Here is a 27,553-nt window from a genome sequence, read left to right on the forward strand (position 1 = left end):
AATGTCATATTACAAATAAATAACACAGTATTTGCAAATATAATTTTACTGAAAAAAGACTATCATTATGATTTATGCAAAAACATACTAGGTGCTGAAAGTAAACTAGGCCTCTGCCGCACAAATAATCTATATACAGGCAATCCCTTGGCCTTGGTACTCTACAGTTCTCCATTTTTGAGAAGTATATTTCCTTTTATTGCCACATAAAGCAATCAAAATGTGCAATAATAGTTCAATTTTGATAGTGAATGTCAAGGCCTTTTGGAAATGTAGTATATGTTAAAATGCTCATCTCATTCTCTGAAAGAGCTGACTAACATGGTTTATGATCTATAGCTGTAAGGAAAAGTCTTATCAACATTAAATGAAAACGTAAAAATCAAGTTAAGTTATTCTTTATAATTTATATGCATCTCAAAACATGAACAGAAGAGATATCAGTTTCTATAGTAGAGAAGGCACAGCAGCCCTAGTAGCAGCCCTGTATCAGAAAAGATTTAGGATTAGTAAGGGCATTGGATCTTTTACCTGAGGAACTCAGACTCTCGTGAGAGAGAGCATGAGAGTGACTGAGAAATACTTGGGCTTCCACAGAGGGTGTAACCTCTTTTTGCTGCATAGACAACTCATGCCAGTTCATCAACAAACTGATAAAGACATTGGCTTTCCTGGGGGTCCCCACACACATGCATTTAACTAGGATGACAGAATAAATCCTTTTACTGGTATTAAAACAGAGATTGTATTAATAATTTTAGTGAGGGAAGATAAAAAATGGTGTCCCCAGAATGAGGGTGTGGAATATCCTTCATGACCACATGTGGGCAAGCCTTGGAGCCAGGCAGGGCAAGGGAGAACCCACAGAAAAACTGAGGGGGAGCAAGAGATGGGACATACCATCAATATATTTTTTAAAACATAAAAGGAGTAAAATTTACTGTCATTGAAGTTAAAAAGCAGAGCACTAAATGTAAGGCTTTACTCTTAAGAATCCTCTAAAAGTAGATTTTACTCTAAGAAAAAGGTTAACATTTTAACATAGGAAGAAAAGCAATTTTTAGAACACACTACAGGCCATGCAACATATGTGCAGCTTCTGAATATATAAAAAAGGATCATATTTTCATACTAAAACTGTACCAATGTCACCTTGCACAAGGTCCACACCTATTTTAAGCAAAACCCTAACCTGCCTTTTCTATTTCCTATTCATAGACATAATTTTAATAGACTGACATTTGAAATACAGAAGGTAAGATTTTTTTTTTCCTCTGAAGCAAGACACCTGTAGTTTAGCTTAGATAGATAACAGAATGGCAAACATGGCAAAATGTTGCAACTGCCCTGGAAATAAAAATAAAACTAAAACTTTCTTCCTCAAGGAAGATTATAATGAGACAGCTCTGTACAAAATCCAAACTGCTCAAACAGAAACCACTAAAATCCATCTGAGTAGCACAGCATACAGCAAACACTGTTGTCTAGCAACCAAGTGCACCAAGAATAAATTCCTGTTTATTTAGAGGTGTGTATATATATATATATATTTTTACACATGCACACAGACACACACAGAAAAATACATACCTTTTGCCCCTCTGAGCACAAATCCAAATCCTTCATTGTCTTTTTTCTGCAGGACCACTGCCTTTTCTTCTATAATGCAGTCACTGTAGAGAGAATTCCGAGGATAGCGACCATTATTACATCCCTTCATCACCACTGTAGTAGCTGCTCCTCCAGTGTGCAGGTTCATCATCATCACAGCCAGTTAATCAAATAATATTGCAGTAACCAAGCATGGGGAAAAAAAAACAAAAAAAACCAAACCAACAGCAAACAATGTGGGGGAAAGACAAAAGACAAAGCTTAATGGTAAAAGAGAACATGACAATGCAACTTAAAGGGAATGAAAAAGCAGAGAGAGGAGAGAAAGAGGAAGAAATCATGCATGGTGGTTTGTGTTCTATATGAATGACTGAATGAATGTGTGATCATGTCATTTGTGGGTTAGCTAGGATTCTAAAAGAAAAGAAAGTAAGTGAGCTGAATGACAATATCATTAATAAACTCCTCAATCATGGATGTACCAGATGCATCTTCTAGTGAAGCCAAAATGAAACCAACCAGAAGAAAAATGAGGCAGCATTTTAAAATTTAAATTAGATCTGTTTTCTGTATTAGCCAGCTAAAAAGGCACAAATATAGTCAGAAAGCTATGCCTTGCATCAAAAGCCCTTTTTCAATCCTATTGAATGTTGCATGCTGCAAGAATCCCACATGATCATCTGACAACCTACAATGCTAACAACGTGCAGCTGCCTTGGCGTCATCAAGCACAAATCTCCACAGCATCAAGAATCTGCATAACTGAAATAGTAACAAGGCAAGTGCAATCATGAAAACAATTTTTTTAAAAATATTTCCTATTCCTTGCAAAACAGATAAATGCTATAAAACAGGGAGATAGTGAAAAGGACTCTGTGCAGACAGTATTCACTTAAAGAAAATGTACCTTTAAGATTCTTTATCACATTGTCAAAGAAAAAAAGACACTGGATGAAGAAAATGCAGATTTGCAAAATAAGCAAATAAAAACAGGCTTAGCTTGGATATTTTTTAAAATGTGCAAGCCTAGCTACAAAAAGATTTAAGTGGCCTGAACTTTTTCCCTCACCTTTCTTTCATCAGTACAAGGTAATTAGACTTAGGTTAATATAAAGTGAATACAAGGTAAGAAAACCAAACAATTTTAATCACAGGTATCAAATACAGATACTACTGCCCATTAAAAGCTGCATGGCACTTTTTAAACAAGGACAAGGTTAGAGGTTAAATAACTAACCACAAACAAAATGTACTATGAAACATAATGCTGCAGGGCTTAAAACTACACTACTAGTAAAGATGGAAGTAAATATGAACTAGGAGTGAATTATAATTCTCTCTGTTCCATACATGCAGATCAACTTCAAAAAGGAGATGCTTGAAGGAGACTTGAAACAGCACAATTGGCTGTTACTGCTCACCTATAGAATCCAGTCACTAAGGCTTCTTTTGCAGAGGAGAAGAAAGCATTCATTATTGCAAGAGAGTCAAACTGTTTTGGTACTATTATAAAAAGAACCCAGAGAGGGATGAACTCTGATAAAGAAAAAATGGTGGGAACTGCATATTTAAAGCTCTGAATAGAGATGTATGATTGCATCATGACACTTAAAGGGTAGGTCTACACCAGCCGCCGGATCGGCGGGTAGCGATCGATATATCGGGGGTCGATTTATCGCGTCTAGACTAGAAGCGATAAATCGATCCCCGAGTGCTCTCCCATCGACTCCGGAACTCCAGCGCCACGAGAGGCGCAAGCGGAGTTGATGGGGGAGTGACGGCAGTCAACTCACCGCCGTGAAGACACCACGGTAAGTCGATCTAGGTACGTCAACTTCAGCTAGGCTATTCTCATAGCTGAAGTTGTGTACCTTACATCGACTCCCTCACAGTGCAAACCAGGGCTAAAATACCCAGAACTAACACCAATGGACACCTTCCAAACTCTAGCACATTCATATATTACAGACAGTTTCTTATAGCTCAGCTTCACTTTAGAGAAATCCATTTAACAAGCACTTCAGGTAGAATGATGATGAAGGTAAGTATCAGACGTGCCATTTAGAACCCACCCTCTCTCCATTTTCGATCCCACCATCAATATTCCAGTGTCAAAGCAACTAGCTGAATTTCCCCAGCAGTAATGTTCTTTGCACTGTGGATAAGCTGTGCTGGTCCCAGGATATTAGAGATACAAGGTAGATGAAGTTAATATCTTTTATTTGACCAACTTCTATTGGTGAAAGACAAACTTCTGAGATACACTTCGGCTCTAGGAAAGGTACTCAGAGTGTCAGAGCTAAATACAAGGTGGAACAAGTTGTTTAGCATAAGTAGTTTACACGTATTCTAAAGAGACCATTCAAGGCTAAGTAGCCTGTTAATACCTCTGCAGCCAGACAGCAAAAAAGTGGGGTTAATGGGTTACAGATTGTTGTAATAACCCATATTAAAGACGCTGGATTGTGGCTATTTACAATAATGTAAATCATGCTGTTACATTTTAAGAATACCCAAACAACAAGAAAGCAACAAAAAGATTTGAGAAAATGAATCTGTGGCCATTCCCTCCTTTACCCTGCAGGAAGGAGGGACTTGCCTTGACCTTATGGCTGTCAACTAGTGTCTCAGAACAGAAGTTAAAAGTGGGACAGAGTAGACATAAATTGATGTTTTCACTGCTGCAGAGCCAGGAATCCAATAGCAGGCAGAATGAGCAAGGGAAGCTATCAATAGGCAACAAGCTCATTTTTTCATCCCCTAAAACAACAAAATGTCTAAGCATAAATTGTTTCTAATATAGTTTCCTTAGTTTATTTTGTCCCAACAGGATTCTTTTATCTAATATTATGCTGGGTGTACCATGCTGGAAGCCTGTTTACAGTTTACATGGGTCTACCAGACTAAATGGTGCCCATCCCATAACTAGGTCAAATTATCATGGATCAAGCCTCCTTGGTAGCACTCCCTCAATCCTGAAGGTGGTGTGAATACTTAGCTACAGGGTATTTGTATAAGGCCTTAACTACCAATGACGAGTAAGACACACACAGGGCTGGTCTCCAACAGATAAAAGGAACATTTTCCATGGTCTGTTTGAGTAGAAAATATGGCTCCACATGAGACTTAGTGGCTATGAGGATGACTTTACACCAAACTCCAGAAGGTAAAAAAATGTGAATTTAGGTTTGTCCTGTTTTGAACTGAAATTAAGGAACAGGCATTTAACAGAGGAATTCACAGGATAATGTTTGTTTTTCCACTATTAGATTATGGCTGTCAGGTTAGTAGTACTAAATTGATAGGTTATTGCTGATACAGGGCATTAGTTAACTTACCACTGGACTGGTTAAACCTGACATACATTATATACAAGATGAAATGTAATTAGACCATCTGTTAGAGTGTGCCGGTCATTACTTTATATAACATGAGCGGTTTAACCTATGCCCCTTTACTCCCCCATAACAGTTTGTCGGCCCCTAACTTTGAACTATTATTATCTGGCAGAAAGAAAAAAAGGTTCCTAATTCTAAATCTGTTGGTGTTTGCTGGATTAGCAAAACAGACCACCACACCACTGAAGGAAAAGTTATTATATAAAACATACTCCTTTACATCTATGTAATGCCTTTTAAATCTGAACCATTTTGTGAGGTATGCAAAAATTAGGGATTCTTACAGACTGGGACACTGAGGAAGGGAGGTTAGGTGTTTTGCCCAAAGCAACAGAGAGAAATGCAAGTGGCTTCTTTGTACACATTTAATCTCTCCCAGGGCAGAGAAAAGCTAGCTTTTATCCATTCCAGAGGAGCTCTCAGCGTGGGTTCCCAGTTTCCATTCTTTTTAATGGTCCATGTAGGCAGCTACATTTGAATTCTAATACTGTTTGAGTAATGCAAGGAATCCCAAATTGCAGCTCACTGATATGACTGAGATTTGAGGCAATTCCTACAGTATATTTTATTGCAAGATACAATGAAATTCCAGTGAAGTACAGGTTCTGCCACTGCTGGGATGGGTCAATCTGTCTTACTATTTATAGGTATCTCCTTTACTGTAACAAGCTCTGGAATGAGAGGCGGATTCTAGTAATTAAGAACGTCAAGATTAATGAAGAGATGACATTTGATTGCTTAAATTTCCCTGGCCATTGATCATCCAGCTGTGCAATTCACTGAAGCAAAATGTAGAGATAGAATAATTCGTTGAGCGGCTATTAATTATTTTCAAGTGGCAAGAGTGCATTTGGCAGTATACAGAATAAGTGGGAAGATACACAAATGGTCCCTGTCCCAAAATGCTTACAATCCAAATAGAACCAGCCTGATATTGTGTTACACTTATCAAACTTTTAGTAGTCTCTCTGCAGTACTTCCCATGCAGAGACCTCTGATCGTGCTGATGCTTATTTAAAAGTACATGCTGATACTAAATTCTGGTTATTTATTTTGAAAAATAATTGTACGATAGGCATGAGAACTACAAAAGCTTGGGAAATAGCATCTCAGGTTGCAATTTATTCTTTAACCTCTCTACTGTGTAGTCTTTATATGTATACTGCCCTCATGACCTTAAGTATTGGATATGTATTAGCATTATTATTTTTATTTCTATGAAGATTGTTTTTATCATTTTGCAGAATATATGTATGGCTGTTATGTATTTTTATTTCTTCTAGTACTATTTGCTTTTGCAAGGCAATTGCCATAAACCGAATAAAATCCAGCAGAAGCAAGTTTTATTAAAATATAAAGCATGACTAAGGTTTGTCCCCCCCACCCCCATGTATCAAACACTTCACACATGGTTTCAACAGAATAAAAGTCTACTCTTGCTAAAACCATTTCAGTTTGTCATTTCTGCAAGGAAGAAAGGGGGAGACAAATTCTAACTTATATTGAACTCTTCCTTTCATATAGGATAGCAGAAATCCTTTTGGTTGTTAAGAGCAAAATTTCTTAGGTGGCATTAAGAAAATTTAACTTAAGGATCTTTAACAGTGATCAATTTTCTGTATGGACAGTAGCAAATATTACTTTTCAAGACATGATTCCACTGAAGGAAAATGTAACCTTTTATCAGGATAAAAATATTGGGACACATTCAGGAAACTGGACTGAAAACCCTCCTCAGACACGAGAATAAATATCCCTACCACCATTTACAGGAGGACTAGACAGTAAAAGAAGTTGATGGTACACTAGTTGGACTGTCGGAGAACGAAGGGATGAAGGGAAAAGACTAATTTTTTTTTAAAGCTGTCCTTTGGTCTCTGCAATGACTGTAGTTGTGGAATTAATGGATTTGCAAAATAGAAGCAAAAGGAGAATATCAGCTTTCATCTAAAAAAGTTTCTCCCCTTTTCCTTGCACAGATTAGTGATACTCTTGAAAAAAAAAAAACCCAATTAACTGTGTTCAGATTCTGCAATAGGTGATTGGGTGATGACCTAAACATTCCTCCACATACATGCAGTTTTTATGTAAAATGAGTCAATTTAAGTTTGGGGTGTCTCACAAAGAACCCTCTTGTGAATCCTCTCCAAAAAGTCTCAGGGCTTGCTTTGTGTTTACTGTGGAACCTTGACAGAGAAGAATCTGTTTTATTTGAGGATGGCAAAAATTAGTTTGAAGACCCCTCCCACAAGAGCTAAGGGAGGCTTCATAAACTCATTTTCCAATAGCAACTATTTTCATTGGGTGATGAGTAAGAGTATCATCAAGAATGTAGGAGATAATCTGGCCTTGGAATTCTAAAGCTATCCCAACAAAACCAACTGTAATAACAATATATAGAAAACATGGAAAACACCGACAACCGTCTCAACTTAAGAGTGATAAATAAAGCTAGAAAGAGACTTTAATGTTAAAAGAAAGGATAACTGAGATATGTCTAAGGCCAGCCATTGGGTTTGATCCTGCCAGGTGCTTGCAGAGAACCTGCAACTTCCAGTGACCTTGTAAACTGGAATAATAGAAATTGGATGAAATTTAGTAGTGCAAAGTCATTCATTTGGGGACTAAGAATTTTTGCTATCAGCTGGGATCTTACCAGTTGGAAGTGACAGAGGAGGAGAAAGACGTGGGTGTATTGGGTGATCACTGGATGACTATGAGCCATCAATATGATGTGGGTGTGAAAAAGGCTAATGCAGTCCTAGGCTGCATCAGGTGAGGTATTTCTAGTAGAGACAAGGAAGTGTTAGTACCATTATACAAGGCACTGATGAGACCTCATCTGGAATATCGTGTGCAATTCTGGTCTCCCATGTTTAAAAAAAGATGAATTCAAACTGGAACAGGTACAGAGAAGGGCTACTAGGATGATACGAGGAATGGAAAAACTTACCTTATGAGAAGACACTCAAAGAGCTTGGCTTGTTTAGCCCAACCAAAAGAAGGTTGAGAGGAGATAGGATTGCTCTCTAGAAATACATCAGAAGGATAAAGACTAGGGAGGGAGAGGAGTTATTTAAGTTAAGCACAAGAAAAAATGGCTATAAACTGGCCATCAACAAGTTTAGTCTCGAAATTACATTAAGGTTTCTAACCAGAGGAGTGAAGTTCCAGAACTGCCTTCCAAGGCGAGCAGCAGGGGGAAAAACACTTAACTGGCTTTCAGACTGAGCTTGGGGTCAGGAAGGAATTTCCCCCGGATCAGATTGGCAGAGACCTTAGGGGGGAGTGGGGGAAGGCGGGCAGTTAACCTTCCCCTGCAGCATAGGGCACAGGTCATTTCCAGGTTTAAACTAGTGTAAATGGTGAATTCTCTGTAACTTGAAGCCTTTAAACCATGATTTGAGGACTTCAGTAACTCAGCCAGAGGTTAGGGGTCTATTTCAGGGCTGGGTGACGTTCTGTGGCCTGCAATGTATCACAATGGTCTCTTCTGACCTTAAAGTCTATGAGTGATGCACCCCCTTACCAGTGCCCCTTGTATGATGGCCTGGGTAGCCTTCTTTCAGCAGACACACTTTCAGTAGATTTTTTTCTTATTTTATTGAAAAACAAAAAAACAAAACAAAAACAAAACCACCCAACTATTTCCCCCTTTCTGACCTCTTGGTTTACTGCACTTTCCCCCAACCCCCACACTTTTTTTTTTAAACTGCACCTTCCCTGAGGACTTCCTTTCCCATGCCCCAAAAACTCACCAAAAAGCCTCATGCTGATTAGAATAGAAAGGGTGTCCACAGATATTCTGTGAGAAACCACTTGTGTTTCTGTAACTGAGCTGTTTCCTGAACTAGTCAGCTGCAGAAGTAGTGTGTATGTTAGGGATAAGTAAGGTAGTAGTGAGAAACAGCAGAATGCTTTCAGATTGCTGCTCACTGCTTTACCTATAGCAACATGCCCATCTTCTAGCCCTCTTTCCCTAACTACCCTGTTAATTATATATAACTAATACTGCAACTACCCTGTTAGTATATATTCACTGCTAGTCACCACAGCTTCTAAACACTGTACAGAGATTAAGTACTACAATAAGATGTCCAAGGAATGTCTCCTCTTCTTCCATATAGGAATATGCATCAAACTTTTGGACAAGTAGAGGAACCAAGAGGGATTAGCTGAAGATTTTGGATATTTGTCACATACTAAAAAAAAAAAAAAAAAAAAAGGACTTGCATTTTACTATAAATTACAACTTTAACAGCTTTGAAAAAACATTTGATGAACATTGGTGAGCAGGGGAGGTTGCGCTATTGTTTCCAACCTTATGATTAGTAAATTTGCAAGGAAAATAAGATTAACCGTAGTGGTAAAAAGTGATCCTGTCTTTAAAGACTACATATTTTCACTAATTAATCTTTTAAAATAGAGCAGGACAGCTCTCTCACTATAAAGTTTTCTAAAGAGAAACTTGGACTCTCTCACTCATCTTTACGTCACTCAAAGTCGAACATATAAATTACACTGCTTTCCATAGAGAAAAAGTGTAAATAAAATAAATGTGTCTCTCTTTCATTCTTGTAGTCATCTAGGTCATAAACTAAGATTTATGTAATCCAGTATGGGAGGGAGAACAGAGGAGAAGTTAATCAAATCTTTGTCACAAAAATAAATTACCAGAGTTGTAATACCTTAAAAACAACAACCTGGAGTTGGTACATTCACATCTACTGCAGCCAGCTACCTGCAACAATTTGTTCAACTGTTCTTGCAGCCGAAATGGCTAACAGTTTGTGCCAGCCACTGAGGCAAAAATGATCAATGAAACCTTGTGACAAGGCCACTCTGGTATCCTACATGTTTGTGGCAAATGTAAAATTGGTGCCTGGAACATTCAAACACTGTCTGAAATGGCTAAAGTTGTCCTTGTTAAGCAGCTGAAGAGTCTGAGCTTCAATAGTTGCACCTTATCTGAAGTATGCTAGCAAAGAAGCAGTGAAAAAGTTGAGGACTATTTCTTTTCTCAGATTGCCCCAATGGGTTGCTCCAGTAAAAGCTGGCTATTGTACTTTCACTTATTGTTCAGTGGGCATTGGAGAGTTGGCAGGTGAGTAACGAGCAACTCATCAATGTCCGATTCTGTACTGGCTGTGGGCATCTTACCATCATCACTGTGTATGGTCCCACCAACACCATGGCTAACAATGAAGCTGAAGGTTTTACCAGCAACTGCAGGTAGTCTTTAATGAAAGCTCAAGATAAGGCAAGACATCATGACCCTGGGCAATTTTAAATGTACAGATAAGAGAGGATTCCCAGAGTGGTTAAGTACAGTAGGGAACTTTGGTGCTGAGCAAAAGAACAAGGGGTAGTGACTGCTGGAATTTGAAGCTATCAATGACATGGTGATCATGGGCTCGCTCTTCCTTTACCTGAAAATTCACAAGCAGACTTGGTATAGACAAGTTGGTTTCACTAGGCTTGTGATCATGTTCTTGTCAGTAACAGTTGGCAGACACCAGTCATTGATGTATGAGTTTGCATATTTGCAGAACCTGACACTGACTCATGGCTCCTGCTGACAAAAGTGCACCTTTGACTTCAATGACAGCCAGTTAATGGGCTGAAGCTCTAATTAGAAATGAATTATCAAATAGCTTTCCATTCTGAACTTCTCAAAGTCACTGAAGAATTAGAGACTGCAGTCTCACTTCCTCTGTCATCTGTTGAGGAGTGGCATTATTTCAATACCTCAGTGCTGATAACTTCCAGCTTGGTACTGAATTCTTAGCCCTTCAAATATCAACCATTGATCACACCAGTTTGAGCACATCTGTCAAGAGCAAAAGGAACAGCTGAATGAGTTCAACACTGGAATGTTGTCTAGTCTCTAAGCAAGAAAGATAAAGAATTCTGGTGGTCAACACAGATAGCCATGTTAGTACAGGCAGTTGCCAGGCATAATTTCAGCAGCCTCCATTCAACTTTGCACTGATTGTGGAGGAAGGTGGCACCATTTTGCCCAGTAAAGAATTGGGATGGTGGCATTAACCAGCCTGCAACATCACTAGCATCAATGGGAAGATCATTTTTAGATATTTCTCAATTGTCTGGTGCCTACTTTCCCTCTTCCCACTATAGTATAAGTGTGAGTTCCGATAAAGCAAGAAGGGATCTGGTTTGCCATCCATAAGTTGAAGTCTGGGAAGGCACCAGGAATTTGTAATGATACCCCCAAATGGCTAAAGACAGTGACTACTATTTTTCCATCGTTGCATAGGCTGTGCTAGACCATCTGGCACACTAATATCATACCTGATGACTGGAAGGGCATTATTCTGTCTGTTCAAAATGGGCCACAAGGTCAAATGTAGCAACTATAAATGCATTGCGTTGTTGTCATTCACAGGGGAAAAAAGTCTTTTCAAAAAGTGCATCACCGATTCAAGATATTACCATGGAAGCAAAGGCCAGTCTAGTCAGTGTGGCTTTAGAACTGGGCCATTCCACTATTGACCAGATTTTTACCTTGAGACAGCTTTTCTGAGAAGATGGCTGAATTTAATAAGCTATGCATAGCACTTTTAAAATAGGTTTTCATCAGGCCTTTGGTTCAGTGCATCAAGCAAACTTGTGGGATCATCTGATCAGGTGACTTGGCATCCCTGGGAAGATAGTGTTATTAATAGAAGAGCTCTCTCTACTGGGGAACAGAAAGTGGTGTTTGAATTAATGGTAGATATCCAGCACATTTTCTTATTTCCACAAGAGTTCAGCAAGGCTGTGTCATCACCATTGTTGCTCAGTATCAGCAGACTGACTGACTGATGGATAAGCTTGAAGAGGCAGTTGCTGGTGGCATTGAGTTGACCACCATTTTACTTGGAAACCTCAAAATACATCAGTGACATTGCCTCATTGGTTCAGTTTGATAAATTACTGCAGTTGATGACTGATCTTACCAGGCAAAAGTTAGCATGTATTGATTTAGTTATCAATTCAGAAGAAAAACAAAACAATAAATAAATAAAAAAACCTCCACAACTAGTGTGTCCCCCCCCCAGCCATTACCATTAAGCGCCGCCAACTCTAGATTACAACCAACACAGTACAGTATTAACCTGCCCAGACACAATATCAAGCAGATGGCAATTCTCAGATACTTGGTGCTGACATATTTGAATGGAAGACCAATGAATTACAAAATGCATTTATCAGAGACAGTGCTTGAGTATGTTCAAAAGATATGGACACTTTCATAGCAGCTGCCATCATGTTATGGGTCCTTCAGTGGTGTCTCAGGAGAAGTCATTACATCAAGCTTCTTATGAAGCTGTGAATCTAAAGAACCATGGTTATATCAATAGGTTTCAGAGTAATAGCCGTGCTAGTCTGTATTCACAAAAAGAAAAGGAGTACTTGTGGCACCTTAGAGACTAACCCATTTATTTGAGCATAAGCTTTCGTGAGCTACAGCTCACTTCATCGGATGCATACTGTGGAAACTTGATTATCATACACATTGTAAGGAGAGCGATCACTTTAGATAAGCTATTACCAGCAGGAGAGTGGGGTGGGAGGAGGTATTGTTTCATGGTTTCTGTGTACATAATGTCTTCTGCAGTTTCCACAGTATGCATCCGATGAAGTGAGCTGTAGCTCACGAAAGGTTATATCAATGTTATTGCATCACAGTGAAACGTGGGCACTGCGAAACACTAAACAATGGATGATTGACATTTTTGATTCTCATAGGCTTTGTCAACTGTTCTTGTCCTGCCACTTCACACAGATCAGAAATGAGGATATTCTTAGACAACCCCAGCTACTGCCTCCATCAGCTCTGGTCCAGTTTCAGCAGTTTTACTGATACAGGGAATTACAAAGTGCATTTACCAAAAAAGACAGCTGCCACACAGCTGACAATCAGATGGTTGCCAAAAGCTTTTGTGGCATAAGACCACCACCAATGACAGATACAAACTGAACATCCAGCGAGACCATCCGAAGGATTAAGCTAGTGTTGATACTGGTGGTGCTCAATATGAAAAGAGGCAATATCTTTGTGATTTGCCTTGTTGATGAAGGAAGAGTATCAGCTGAATTGGACATTACTAATTTTGGTTTCTCCCCTCCTCCTCCCAATTACCATTGTTTATAAACCTCACTAACCTATGGTAAAGCAATGCAATGCTTTGTCCACCAAAATAGAAAGGAAAAGTATGACAAAGTATTCTGATCTATCAACTTCCACAAGATTTATTGCACATTAAAATTCCGATTTTATTTTTGTGACAAATATTCAACACAGGGCAAATTGAAGAAAATGTTGAAATTGTAAATCTATAGATATTCCGGATGTGAAAATTTATGCATATACTTAAAAATATATATGGAAAAGGAGAAACCAGGACACAAAGTTCCCTCTTCTCTCCACTGAACAGTTGCTTCATTACATGCAGTATCCTTATTACTCATAAGGCTGTAATATCAATTCCTCTGAGTTTGGAGTTTGAACTGAAATATTTCTATTAAATGCTATCAACATCAGTTCTAGTGCCATACATGAAGCACAGCTATGAATGAAGGATGCAGTATACGGGATGTCTAGTAGTACCTAATGTGATGGTTTTATTATACAGATCCCGATCCAGTGAAGAATAGACAGAATCCATCAATTCATACATATCACGCAAACAGTCAAGACCGTTGCAACTTTTAGCTACTACTCTCTCTCTTGATTAGAACAGGTGGCCTACTGCTAGAAAACTAATTGTTGATTGTCTGAGCTGTCCACTCCTGCACTGTCATCCTGAGCAAAGAAGATGACTCCAAGAGCATAAAACCACCATATGGGGACCACCTGGTTTAAACAGACATGGGCACTTACCTGATCTACTTTTGATATTGGTATTTCTTCCTACCTGAAAACAGCTGCCTTCATAACCACTGTTGCTCTTGCCATTAAACCATGAGGAGAGGGGAATTTCTACTGAATCATCTTAACACACTAAAATAAGGATGATTATTAATATCTAGCTCTCATAGCACCAATAGATCTCAAAGCACTTTTACAAAGGAGGGCATCATCATTATTGCAATTTTACAGATAGTGTAACTGAGGCCCAGGGAAAGAAATTACTTCCTCAAAGTTGCAGAGCAGAGGCAGGAATTGAACACAGATCTCCTGAGTCCCAGTCCAGTGTCCTATCCACTAGGTTAACTGGCATCAAAATTTTATTTTTAAGAAGAGATCACATTTTTATATTTTATGTATAAACACACAGTCCTAAAGAGGTTAATCCATTATGCTTGAGCGGCCAGAAAGAAAACTAATCAAGGGGATTGTAACAGAGGTAACTAAAGAACACCGCATTAGGGGTTGGTTTGGAGTCTTATCAAACCCTTGTATCAGGAAACTTGGAGTGGAAAACTTCTAGGAACACATTCACTCAGGGTATAGATTGTGTATCTGCACTTCTGGTTCAAAGCAGTGTTGAAACTCAGGGCATGGAGGGGAGCTGCAAATATATTTGGGCTGAGGTTGTTTCCAAACATGACCAAAGTGTTGTGGGATCTGGGCAGAGGGTAAGGTGGGTTCCCCTGCCAAAAAAACCCAAACCAAACCCAAAAAATATCACCCCAACATTTTGATCATCTTTGTTTGGCACAAGATCTTATTCAATTGCATCTCTCCAAAAGGCTACAAAAAGGATATGGCAGAACAGCAAGAAAACAATAAAATGCTTGTGAATTGGCAATTATAAGTGTGACTTACAATAAAAAGAAAAATAGGGGAAAACTCTGGTCTGGCATTGATGGAAAGCATGTGGATCTAACACACAGAAGAAATTACTCAAGCACTATTATGAAAATATTGCTCCTGTAAGAATGACAAATGACAAATCAGTGTCACCTTGGGTTGTCTGTTGAGCCTGCTGTATACATTAGATATGCCAGGGATATATTCTAATTTGCACACCCCATCCATTAGACATTCTAGACAAGTTTCCACATTTTCGTTTCCTACATCATTATTTTGGTTTGCTTTCCTTATGGAGATTCCCACTTTTCTGTCCAGAAAAGGGGCTACAATGGATACACAAAGGAAACTGAGACACAGAGACCAATGCCAAAAATGTCAACTAATTTTGGGTGCTTGGATTCATTGTATAGCCTCAAGTCTGATTGTAATTTCATTCTTGAATAGTCTCCAGTATGCCCCCCTGTACGTTTATATTACAGAGGTAGAAAAAAAGATGCTGCCTGCAAATCACAGACCTGTCTTTTTACTTCCTATTTCAGCAGTTTCTCTGGATGCTCTCTACAATCATAAATGTAAAGAGCTCAGCCACAGTAGCATGTATGACAGTGTAAGAGGTAATGTGCTTTATCAGCTGCAGAAGCTGTTTATTGGAAAGCAAAACCATTTTCATTATTAACCAAAAAGTTTTGTTTTCAAGTATTATAGACGCGACATCTAGGGTGACCACCTTTTCAAAATGTGGAAACAGGACATGTGCAGAAGCCCCATCCCGCTCTGTGGCCCCAACTCCTGCTTCTCCTCTTCCCCCAAGCCCCCGCCCCTTGGCCAGGCCAGAGCCACAGCGGAGCCAGGCAGTGGTAAGAGCTGCCCAGGGAGGCCAGGCCACTGTGGGGAGCTCTGGACTGTCCATCTGCCCTGGGTTGGGTGCTGGGATACGCAAAAGTAGCCTCCAACCCATGTCCCTGCCCCCGGGGGCATGCCGCCCACAGCAGGTAGAGGGTCCACAGCTCCCGACAGTGGCTCAGGCTCTCCGGGTGGCTCTTACTACAGTACTACTCTGGCTTCTGGCCTGGTTGAGGCAGGGCATTGGAGGAAGAGGAGAACAGGAGGCAGGGCCTCATGGCGGGGGGGCACTAAGGCCCACCTTACCCCCCCCTCGCCCCTCCACCAGGAAGAGGCTGGTGTTGCCCCTGAGCCTCAGGCAAGTGCAGAGTGGCACCGCAGGGAATCTGGAACAAATGAGGTCTTAGAGTCATTCCCCATCTTTTCTCTGCCAGTCAACCATGGCTGGCATCTGCAGAGTCAATGTGGCACCATGCTCCAAACCGATGCACTTTGCTCATGGCATGGGTGGAGACTGAAATTGATTAAGATCACACCAAGGGCACGTAGTCCCATAAGAACCAAGTTGGGTCGCTGGGCTCAGTGGTCTTTGCTCTCTGTTGCACATCAAAAAGCAGCAGCTGGGATGAACATTCGCAGTCCCCTGACATCATTTATTCAGTTCTGAAACTTTGCCTCCGTATTCCCCCATTTACTGTGTTGCTATTGTTTGTTCATCCAACATTGTCTCACCTCGCCACAACCCATACAGGTGCTACCTTTGAGTTGCCCACCTTCACTCTCCCTGTTCGTTATAATTCTCACCCATCTTTCACTCCTCCACATTTACCGACTCTTCTTACACACAGAATCCTTTCAACTCCCTAAACTTAACTCTGGGTGTCTTCCCACCAAAATAACCCAGAGCTTTTATAATAATAAAGTAAAGAAATAATAATAATAAAACAATTAAAGACAAGGAACTAACAGAATATATGCCTTATAACATCCTCTTCACTACGTTTGTATGCTTTGCCCCCTCCCCCCCCATACACTGATTTGTCACTTTTTTATATTGTAATCTTTCCCAAGTACGGACTTTGTCTTTATAAGCATTGTGCTAGGCCCTGTACAAATGGTGCTCCAATCCCCAAAGGGACCTTTGAGTCCCGATTAAGTTATATTAGAACAGTAGAAGCAAGGGAGTAAAGCACTTCAGTTCAGAGATTTGTCATCTGGAGCAGCAGAGTAGAGATAATGTAAGCCTGAAAAAGGAAAGACCTGAAAAGGGAAGCACGTATGAGAGTGTCAGGTGATGTCTGGGGTGGGTTGGCTCTGTTTCCCAACAAATAGCTGGACATGAGGCAACTGGGAAAGCTAAGGTGGTGTTTATATTTTTTATTTTAACTGCTTAGCCATCTGGAAAACATTCTTAGTTTAAAAAGAGATTTGGAACTATTTTATTTTCTTATTCATCTAGGAATGAGTTTCATCTCTTGCTGAGAAAGTGATTGAGAAACCAAGTTGGCTATTAAAGCACTTGGTCTTTTTCAAAGCAATTGCTATTGAAACCACCATGATACATTATTTCATTTCACCAGAGTGCTGCCTCTCCTACTACTGTACTAGATCCTCCTTGCTCACCTAGAGGGACAGATATGGCAAATGACTGGAGCACACAAGCTTTCATTTCCAGCTCCCTCAACGTTACACAAAGTCTGCAGCAAGCAGGCCAGGTACCTTCTTAGCAAGAAGAATGCCAAAAATAATGTTGTGAAGGACTACATAAAGTTACCTATATAAAACAAGTTGATAGCTATAAACTCTCTTTCCTATGGTTATTATTGCTACAGAATAGAGGAAAACTTCACAAGTGGTCATCACAGATCTTAAATCTAGGCTACAATGGATAACATGACAAAAATTTGGCAAATTATCATCTTCTTACGATAAGCTAGTTACCAAATAGCACTGGATACTGCAAGTTGGGATTGATGCCTGTTAGCAAAGTTGTAACTTACACTTACTACCTATACTAAATCCAATTTTATCAGTGGTAGAAGTCAGTTCTAGGAACTCAAATTTACCTCAAAATATTTAAAATAACCAAGTAATGGAAAGTAATACGACTATATCAAGTTTCTACAGAATCACTAGATCAAAATATTAAATTAAATTGTCATAAGTTAGAGGAAGAATTTTGTTTAGAAGTTCTAGACCTTTCAGAGCCATTTTAAAAATTCAAGCTGTCTGAAGAGTTCCGGTTCTTTTAAATAATTTTATTACACAACTGTGTAAAAGCTACTTTTTGGCACTGAATGAAGATGCTACGCGCACACACACACACGCGCGCTTCAAGACATGAATAGCGACTTTGCAGCTCATGTTGAGGTCCCCAAAAGCATGCTTCTACTCCCATGGAAAGGAATGGCAGAACTCCATTGGGTTCATTGGGAACATCAACAGTCCTGAAAATGTTTAGACTATCTGAATCACCCAAGTCTGCAAGATTTAGATGGAAAGACCTTCCATAGGAATTCAGAGATCCCAAAATAAGTGTTACCCTCTTCGCATAGGGACTCTGAAGCTCAAAGACCCATGGGTCGGTATAAGCAATTTTTGGATATTTATCTGATCCAAACCCAAATGCCAAACTTTTGGATGTACACCCTTCTAACTAAGACAGTTTTCAGACAGCTTTAACATATGCTGTGAGCCCTGGACCAAATCATGATCTAGTCCTAGCCTCAGAATCACGGTATGAGAATACAATGTACACAATATATGAAATAGCATATTTTTAGAACTAAATTTTACAGCTTTGACTTGATCAGATATGACATCTTCATATTACAATTCAAATTAGGGCATCTAATAATCCAAGAAATCACATTGTGACACACAGTTCCAAATAAAAATCACTAATTGTAGCCCACAAAATGCAGACCAAGGCATAATCCATCTTAATTCCACAGAAGCAAGAGAGAATCACTCAAGAACCCGCAAAGAGCTAATTCAGTAACATGACTGAAATGCCACCATTCTCTTACACTGAATGAAGGATGAGTGACAAATCACGTGACGCCTCTACCAACTTTTCAACCATCTGTGGAGTGTATCAGTAATGTTCAGACAGGAGGATATTCTACAATGCAAAAGCATCTACGGCTGCATTACTTGTAATCTAAAAACCTAAAGATAACTTTCCCTTTAAAAAAAGAAGACTAGTGTACTACAAATGAGTGAAACAATTCAGAACAAGCAGCCATGCCTAACTATTTAAACACTGAAGAACTGTCCCCCACCCCAAGGCATTTCACATGCTCTAACATTTTTTCCTCATTATAACTGCTGCTAACTACTTATTGTCCATGCTTTAGATGTATGTGCATGCATAATGGCTAAGTCTACCTTAATCATTAAATTTCAGCACTAGCACACCAAAGGAAATTTTCTTCTGTATGAAAAAATGCACATACACAAAACTATAATTACAAGCAGCCTTGATGATAAAAAGTGCCTAACATCTGCCAAACCAAATTCAACTGAAAGAATACGGAAGGAATCCCCAACTATATCATGATAGTGAGATAACCCATCTCTCCCCACCAAGGAGACAACAGAATGTCTAAAACCCAATGCCTGCAACCAAGAACCGTTTTAAAAATACCTTCCAAAAATATGCAACAAAAAATATAAAATTGTCCCAGAAACAGAACAGATACACCCAAACTCGATTATACTGCTTATATAGGTTACACTTAACATGAAAAAATTCATAAAGAGGAATAGACATCATCTGACTGACAGATTTGACTAAAGGTATTCCCAGAAAAGCATACTGCTGGCTAATTACACTGCCAGCCTCTGCTTCACTATGCTCTAGACCTGGAGAACCCAGATGAGAGTGCAGAGTGCAAAACCTCTAAGATACCGATAGTGCCAATACAATCCTGCAAATCTTATTAATAACCACTGACTATATTGCCAGTGATAGGTGTACATACTAAGGGTATGTCTACACTACTAAATTAGGTTGATCTTATAGAAGTCAATTTTTAGAAATCAATTTTATACAGTTGATTGTGTACGTCCCCACTAAGCACATTAAGTCAGCGGAGTGTCCTCAATACCATGGCTAGCATCAACTCATGGAGGGGTGCACTGTGGGTAGCTATCCCACAGTTGCTGCAGTCTCCGCTGCCCATTGGAGTTCTGGGTTAAGCTCCCAATGCCTGATGGGGCAAAAACATTGTCAAGGGTGGTTTGGGGTTGTCAGTCGCCCCTCCCTCCCCCTGTGAAAGCAACAGCAGACAATTGTTTTGCGCCTTTTTTCCCTGGGTTATCCGTGCAAATGCCATACCACGGGAAGCATGGAGCCCGCTCAGCTCACCGCTGCTGTTGTGAGCACTGTAAAACACCTCACGCATTATCCTGAAGTATCTGCAGAACCAGGCTAAGAGAAGCCAGCATGAGGACGATTGTGATGAGGACATGGACACAGATGTTCCTGAAAGCATGGGCTGTGGTAATTGGGACATCATGGTGGCAGTGGGGCTGGTTGATACAGTGGAATGCCAATTCTGGGCCCGGCAAACAAGCACAGACTGGTGGGACCACGTAGTGTTGTGGATATGGGATGATTCCCAGTGGCTGCGAAACTTTTGGATGCATAAGGCCACTTTCCTTGAACTTTGAGAGTTACTTTCCCCTGCCCTGAAGCGCAGGAATACCAAGATGAGAGCTGCCCTGACAGTTCAGAAGCAAGTGGCGATAGCCCTGTGGAAGCTTGCAATGCCTGACTGCTACTGATCAGTCGGGAATCAATTTGGAGAGGGCAAGTCTACTGTGGGGATTGCTGTGATCCAAGTAGCTAGTGCAATCACTGACATTCTGCTATCAAGGGCAGTGACTCTGGGAAATGTGCAGGTCATACTGGATGACTTTGCTGCAATGGGGTTCCTTAACTGTGGTGGGATGATAGACAGTACGCATATACCTATCTTGGCACCGGACCACCTTGCCAACCAGTAAAGTAATTCACAAGGAATACTTCTCAATGGTGCTGCAAGCACTGGTGGATCACAAGAGATGTTTCACCGACATCAACATGGGATGGCCGGGAAAGGTGCATGATGCTCGCATCTTTAGGACCTCTGGGCTGTTCGAGCAGTTGCAAGAAGAGTCTTACTTCCCAGACCAGAAAATTGCCATTGAGGATGTCGAAATGCCAACAGTTATCCAGCCTACCCCTTGCTCCCATGGCTCAAGAAGCTGTACACAGACGGCCTGGACAGTAGTAAGGAGCAGTTCAACTATAGGCTGAGCAAGTTCAGAATGGCGGTAGAATGTGCCTTTGGACTTTAAAAGCTCGCTGGCACTGTTTGCTGACTAGGTTAGACCTCAGCGCAACCAACATTCCCATTGTTATTGTTGCTTACTCTATACTATCTGTGAATAAGGGGGAGATGTTTATGGTGGGGTGGAAGGTTGAGGCAAATCGCCTGGTGGCCAATTTTGAGCAGCCAGACACCAGGGCAATTAGAAGAGCATAGCTAGGCATGCTGCGCATCAGAGGCTTTGAAAGCCAGTTTCATGACTGGCCAGGCTACAGCGTAACAGCTGTGTGTTTTTCTCCTTGCTGCAAACCCCCTTTGTTGATTTTAATTCCCTGTAAGCCAACCACCCTCTCCTCTTCAATCACAGCTGGCAAAGGAAATAAAGTAACTGTTTTGAAACCATGCATTCTCTCTTTATTAATTAAAAAAAAAGTGAGATAACTGACAAGGTAGCCCGAGTGTGGGGTGCGGGAGGAGGAAAGGACAAGGCCACATTGCTTATTGTAGCCACACTACAAATCAAAACTGTTTGAATGACAGCCTTCTGTTGCTTGGGCTATCCTCTGGAGTGGAGTGGCTGGGTGCCTGGCGTCTCTGTCCGCGCGTTCTTGGGCATCTGGGTGAGGAGGATATGGAACTTTGGGAGGAGGGCAGGTGGTTATACAATGGATGTCTGTGATCCTGTTGGCTTTCCTGCAGCTCCAACAGACGCTTCATCATGTCCGTTTGCTCTCCCATTAGCCTCAGCATCACCTCCTGCCTCTGCTCTTCGCACTCACTAAATGCTTTCCTGGCCTCTGCCACTGAATGCCTCCATGCATTAAGCTGTGCCCTATCAGGGCGGGAGGACTGCATGAGCTCGGAAAACATGTCATCGCGAGTGTGTTTTTTTCGCCTTCTAATCTGCAATAATCTCAGGGACGGAGATGATAGGAGGAGCATAGAAACATTTGCAGCTGCAGTGGGGGAAAAAAGGGAGAGTAAAATTTAAGATGATACTGCTGTGATCCAAGTAGCCAGTGCAATCACTGACATTCTGCTATCAAGGGCACTGAGAACAAAAAAGGGAGACTCTTTCACAGTGAATCAAACAATTCACAGCAGACAGCACATGTGCTTTAGGTACAAGGTCACATTTTGCCTTTTACATTGAGCGCATGCCAGTATGGTGATACATCTCACACGGCTGGGCAACAGAATTCGGTTTCCAGGCAGCCATTGTAAGCCTTTTGGTACACAGGGTTGGCTTCTTATGCCTTCATATCATGTGGGAATGGTTTCAAACTGCAGCGCCATCCTCTCCCATAGCAAGCAATGCCGGTTGGGTTTCACATTTAAAAAGAGGGGCTGCGGTTTTCGGGTGGATGTGCAGCACACACCTACCCCCACCCCACTGCGTGGCTATTCTCTGGGATGATCCCCTCACCCCATCGCGTGGCTATTGTCTGGGATGATCCCTTTTAGCCAAGTGCAAACAACCCAGCATTAACGGGGTCCTTTTACTGTTCCCTTACAAAAATTCCCCTATTTCAACCAGGCTACCATGAATGATTTCACTTTCCTGAGGCTAACACAGAAAGATAAAGACCGAATGTTGCTTGAATGTGACCAAAACCCAGGACCATTCGCTGCCATGCTTTGTGCTGCAATGATTCCTGACTACTTGCTACTGGCTTGGCATGGTAAAGTGTCCTACTGTGGAGGATGAAATAAGGCAGCCCTCCCCAGAAACCTTCCGCAAAGGCTTTCAGAGTACCTCCAGGAGAGCTTTATGGAGATGTCCCTAGAGGATTCCCACTCCATCCCCAGACTCATTAACAGACTTTTCAAGTAGCTGTACTGGCCGCGAATGCAACCTAATTCTTCAGGGCAAATCAAACGTTAAACACTATTGCTTTTAAACCCTGTACTGTAGTTGCAAATGTGCACTCACCAGAGCTGCCTCCTCCGCCTTCAGGGTTGGGGATCCCGCCTTGGGAGGGTATTGGCTCTAGGGTGATGAAAAGGTCCTGGCTGCCAGAGAGAAAGGATTCACCACCTGCCTGCTGTGCATTCTCCTCCTCCTCCACAAAATCCTCCTCCCTGTTGTGTGAGACTCCCCCCTTGCAGGTGTCCATGGACAGTGGTGGGGTAGTGGTAGGGTCCCCCCCTAGAATGCCATACAGCTGATCACAGAAGCAGCATGTCTTGGGCTCTGACCCAGAGCAACCATTTCCTCCTTTGTCTTTTGATAGGCCTGCCTGAGCTCCTTAACTTTCATGCAGCATGGCTGTGTGTCCCTGTTGTAACCTCTCTCCACCATGCCCTGTGTGATTTTGGCATATATATTAGCATTTCTTCTTTTTGATAGGAGTTTGGCCTGCACAGATTCTTCTCCCCATACAGCAATCCGATTCAGTGTCTCCCTTTCAGTCCATGCTGGAGCTCGTTTGCAATTCTGGGGGGACTGCATGGTCACTTGTGCTGCTGAGCTCGCCATGCTGACCAAACAGGAACTGAAATTCAAAATTTCCTGGGGCTTTTACTGTGTACCTGGCTAGTGCATTGGGCAGCACTTTGAACTCCAGAGTGGGCACATTGGAGCACTCTGGGATAGCTCCTGGAGGCCCAATACCGTCGAATTGCATCTGCACTACCCAAAATTCGACCTAGTAAGGTCAATTTTAGCACTACTCCCCTCACCAGGGAGGAGTACAGAAACAGATTTTAAGAGCCCGTCAGGTCAATGGAACGGGGCTGGTTGAGTAGACGCATTCATTTTAAAAATTGACCTAACGCGGCTAAATTCGACCTAACCCTGTAGTGTAGACCAGGGCTAAGTGAACTTCTGACAAGTTCCTCCCTTTAGGGCCATGCATGGAGGGATGCTGGATTCACCACATAAAAATTAAATTAAAATGCATGGTTGCCACACTGTGATCAAGGAGAATGCCCTTTCTGACTCCCTGTCCAGCGTCAGTTATGGCCAGACCTCCCCCAAAGGCATCCATCCAGTTTAAGTATAATACAGATGGACAAGGACATGATAGAGTTGTGAAGCACCTGAGACAAGGCTATAGGGCTATGTCTACCCTGTAATTAAACATCTGCGGCTGGCCCATGTCAGCTGACTCTGACTCTGACTCTTGGGACTCGGGCTAAGGGATTGTTTAATTGCAGAGTAGATCATAGAATCATAGAATATCAGAGTTGGAAGGGACCTCTGGAGGTCATCTAGTCCAACCACCTGCCCAGAGCAGGCCCAATCCCCAACTAAATCATCCCAGCCAGGGCTTTGTCAAGCCTGACCTTAAAAACTTCTAAGGAAAGGGATTCCACCACCTCCCTAGGTAACGCATTCCAGTGTTTCACCACCCTCCTAGTGAAAAAGTTTTTCCTAATATCCAACCTAAATCTCCCCCACTGCAACTTGAGACCATTACTCCTTGTCCTGTCATCTGCTATCACTGAGAATAGTCTAGATCCATCCTCTAGACTGTTTTGGCTCTGGCTGCAGCAGGAGTTCTGGGACCCCGTGAGGGGGAAGGATCCAAGAGGTTGGGCTCCAGCCTGAGCCCAAGTGTCTACACAGCAATTAAACAGCACCTTTCCCCATGCCAGCTGATAGGGACCAGCTGTGGGTGTTTAACTGCAGTATAGACATACAAAATCAGCTTGTCTCTTAGGGTAAATTGTTTTTCTTGTAGCACACACTTAATACAAGTATAAAGGATTACACCATTTGTAGTCACTGAAAAGTTAGAGCTCAAGATCACTGAAAGAGATCCCTCAATCACTGTCGGATGTAATACAACATTAAGTGAGCTGTAGCTCACGAAAGCCCATGCTCAAATAAATTGGTTAGTCTCTAAGGTGCCACAAGTACTCCTTTTCTTTTTGCGAATACAGACTAACACGGCTGTTCCTCTGAAACCCAATACCATGGTAATCCAAGCTTCTGTATCATGTAAGAAACCTAAAATGCCAAGTGCTATGTATCACAGATACAGAATAAGGCACAGATGGTAGCATAACACTTCTGTTAGCCATCACTACAGCAGAGAGTATGGGGGGTACACCTGCTTAACCTCACCTGAAAAAATCACTTGTCACATTTTGCAAATCATTTAGATAGATTTGGATTGGTAAACATGGTGACATTATTCAGCATATATCCCCTTCCTCTTATAAACTATGAATCTGTAAGGGCATAATGGATACCTGTCCTCTTCTTCACAGTTGAAAAGAGGTTTAATGAATCACAAAAACGTTTGCTTTACTAAACTTCACTTGTCTAAAATGAAAAATGCCACATTCAGGATGTTTGGTTCAAATACATCAGCCTATTAATATGAATGTTTAAATCATGTACTAACTTTTGCACAGTGTGTTTTGCTCTGGTTAAAAAAAAAAAGGAGGTGGGACTTTTTCAGCGGAGTATTCAAGAAACTGAAAGGGACACATGTGAGAACCAAGTCACCTTTGAAAAAGAACTGAATCGGGAGTTAAATCAAAGTGCTAAGGATTCAATCCTGTCTTCCACAACAACCTGATTATCTTATAAAAGCAACAACTTTAGTAAAGCAGCAATTACTTTGAAAATAACTAGTCATTGCACTATAGTCTTCCCTTACAGTGCCAGGATTCATGACAGAGAAAGTGATCAAAGCAAGGTACAAATCTGGAAATAGTTCATTGGGAACAAGACTGCTGTCAACAGAACATTACTCCAGAACTGTATTAGTTTGACATCTCTCTTCCTTTCAGTTATTCTTTTCCCTGTGGGGAGCTCCTAACTTGGGGACTAAATCTATTAGGCCTAGGCAAAAAATGTCTATGTTATGGGCCAGTTTTTAATATGGGCTCCTTTTCTGCACCCACAGATGACAGACAAAATTGATGTCACTGTTTAGATCAGAGGTAGACAAACTATGGCCCGTGGGCCAGATCCAGCCTACGAGCCGTTTTAAGCCAGCCCGTGAGCTCCCGCTGAGGAGTGGTGTCCGGGGCTTGCCCCTCTCTGGCTCTCCAGCCAGAGTGCTGCATCAGGAGCCGCACCATGTGGCTCAGCCCTGCTCCAGCACTCCAGCTGGGGCACTGGGTCCAGGGCCGCGCCACTTGGCTCCTGGAAGCAGCTGCATGGCCCTGCTCCAGCTCCAGCTCATAGTAAGAAGGTGATATGGCCCTGCTCCAGCTCCAGCTCATAGTAAGAATATGGATATGGAAGGGGGGGGGGGTTCAGCTGTTGTGACCTGCACTGGATGTGCCATGTTTGTCTTTCTTCCACAGGACAGAAGCGACTTTGTACAGACAAAGTGCAAGCTGGTCTCCATATTGGAAGAGAAGATTGAAGGTCTGGAGCAACAGATAACGACCCTGCGTTGCATACGAGAAACGGAGGATTTTCTGGACAAAAGTCAGGATATGCTTCTACGGGCACAAAGCTCTAAAGATTTAGAGCAGGTTGCACAGCGGAGCCAAGAGGCCAGTGAAGAAGCTTGGCAACATGTGACCTCCAGAAGAAGAAGGGAGAATGTCCAGGTTCCAGCAACGCGGACACAGGTAACTAACCGCTTTCACGTTCTCTCCACAGGTACCGTTGCGGAGAGTGGACCAGATGACATGTCTGGGGGGAGAAAGCAGAAGGAGACTCCGCCAGTTGAAAGGCATGAGATGCACTGTCCTGAGATGGGGGGTTCCACGACCACCACTCCCAAGAGAAGGAGGCGGGTGGTGGTGGTCGGGGACTCTCTACTCCGGGGGACTGAGTCATCTATCTGCCGCCCTGACCGGGAAAACCGAGAAGTCTGCTCCTTGCCAGGGGCTAAGATTCGCGATGTGACAGAGAGACTGCCGAGACTCATCAAGCCCTTGGATTGCTACCCCTTCCTGCTTCTCCACGTGGGAACCAATGATACTGCCAAGAATGACCTTGAGCGGATCACTGCGGACTACGTGGCTCTGGGAAGAAGGATAAAGGAGTTTGAGGTGCAAGTGGTGTTCTCGTCCATCCTCCCCGTGGAAGGAAGAGGCCTGGGTAGGGACCGTCGAATCATGGAAGTCGACGAATGGCTACGCAGGGGGTGTCAGAGAAGGCTTTGGATTCTTTGACCATGGGATGAGTCAAGGAAGGAGGAGTGCTGGGCAGAGATGGGCTCCACCTTACGAAGAGAGGGAAGAGCATCTTTACGAGCAGGCTGGCTAACCTAGTGAGGAGGGCTTTAAACTAGGTTCACCAGGGGAAGGAGACCAAAGCCCTGAGGTAAGTGGGAAAGCGGGATACCGGGAGGAAGCACAGGCAGGAAGGTCTGTGGGGGGAGGGCTCCTGCCTCATACTGAGAATGAGGGGCGATCAGCAGGTTCTCTCAAGTGCTTATATACGAATGCACAAAGCCTTGGAAACAAGCAGGGAGAACTGGAGGTCCTGGTGATGTCAAGGAATTATGACGTGATTGGAATAACAGAGACTTGGTGGGATAACTCACATGACTGGAGTACTGTCATGGATGGTTATAAACTGTTCAGGAAGGACAGGCAGGGCAGAAAAGGTGGGGGAGTAGCACTGTATGTAAGGGAGCAGTATGACTGCTCAGAGCTCCAGTACAAAACTGCAGAAAAACCTGAGTGTCTCTGGATTAAGT

The 27,553-nt window shown here is 42.0% G+C and overlaps 1 protein-coding gene across 7 annotated transcripts in view; it reads right to left on the minus strand.

The window, feature by feature from the left end:
* Positions 1-27,553, minus strand: part of SHANK2 (SH3 and multiple ankyrin repeat domains 2) — a 613,170-nt gene that overhangs the window by 193,046 nt on the left and 392,571 nt on the right. For all 7 annotated transcript variants that reach the window (XM_073347891.2, XM_073347893.2, XM_073347892.2 and 4 more), the window contains one exon: positions 1,591-1,673. In XM_073347891.2, the coding sequence (XP_073203992.1) occupies positions 1,591-1,673 (83 nt within the window). The remainder of the gene's footprint in view (positions 1-1,590; positions 1,674-27,553) is intronic.

The sequence above is a fragment of the Lepidochelys kempii genome, chromosome 6 (assembly GCF_965140285.1).
Source record: "Lepidochelys kempii isolate rLepKem1 chromosome 6, rLepKem1.hap1, whole genome shotgun sequence".
NCBI classification, from domain to species: domain Eukaryota; kingdom Metazoa; phylum Chordata; order Testudines; family Cheloniidae; genus Lepidochelys; species Lepidochelys kempii.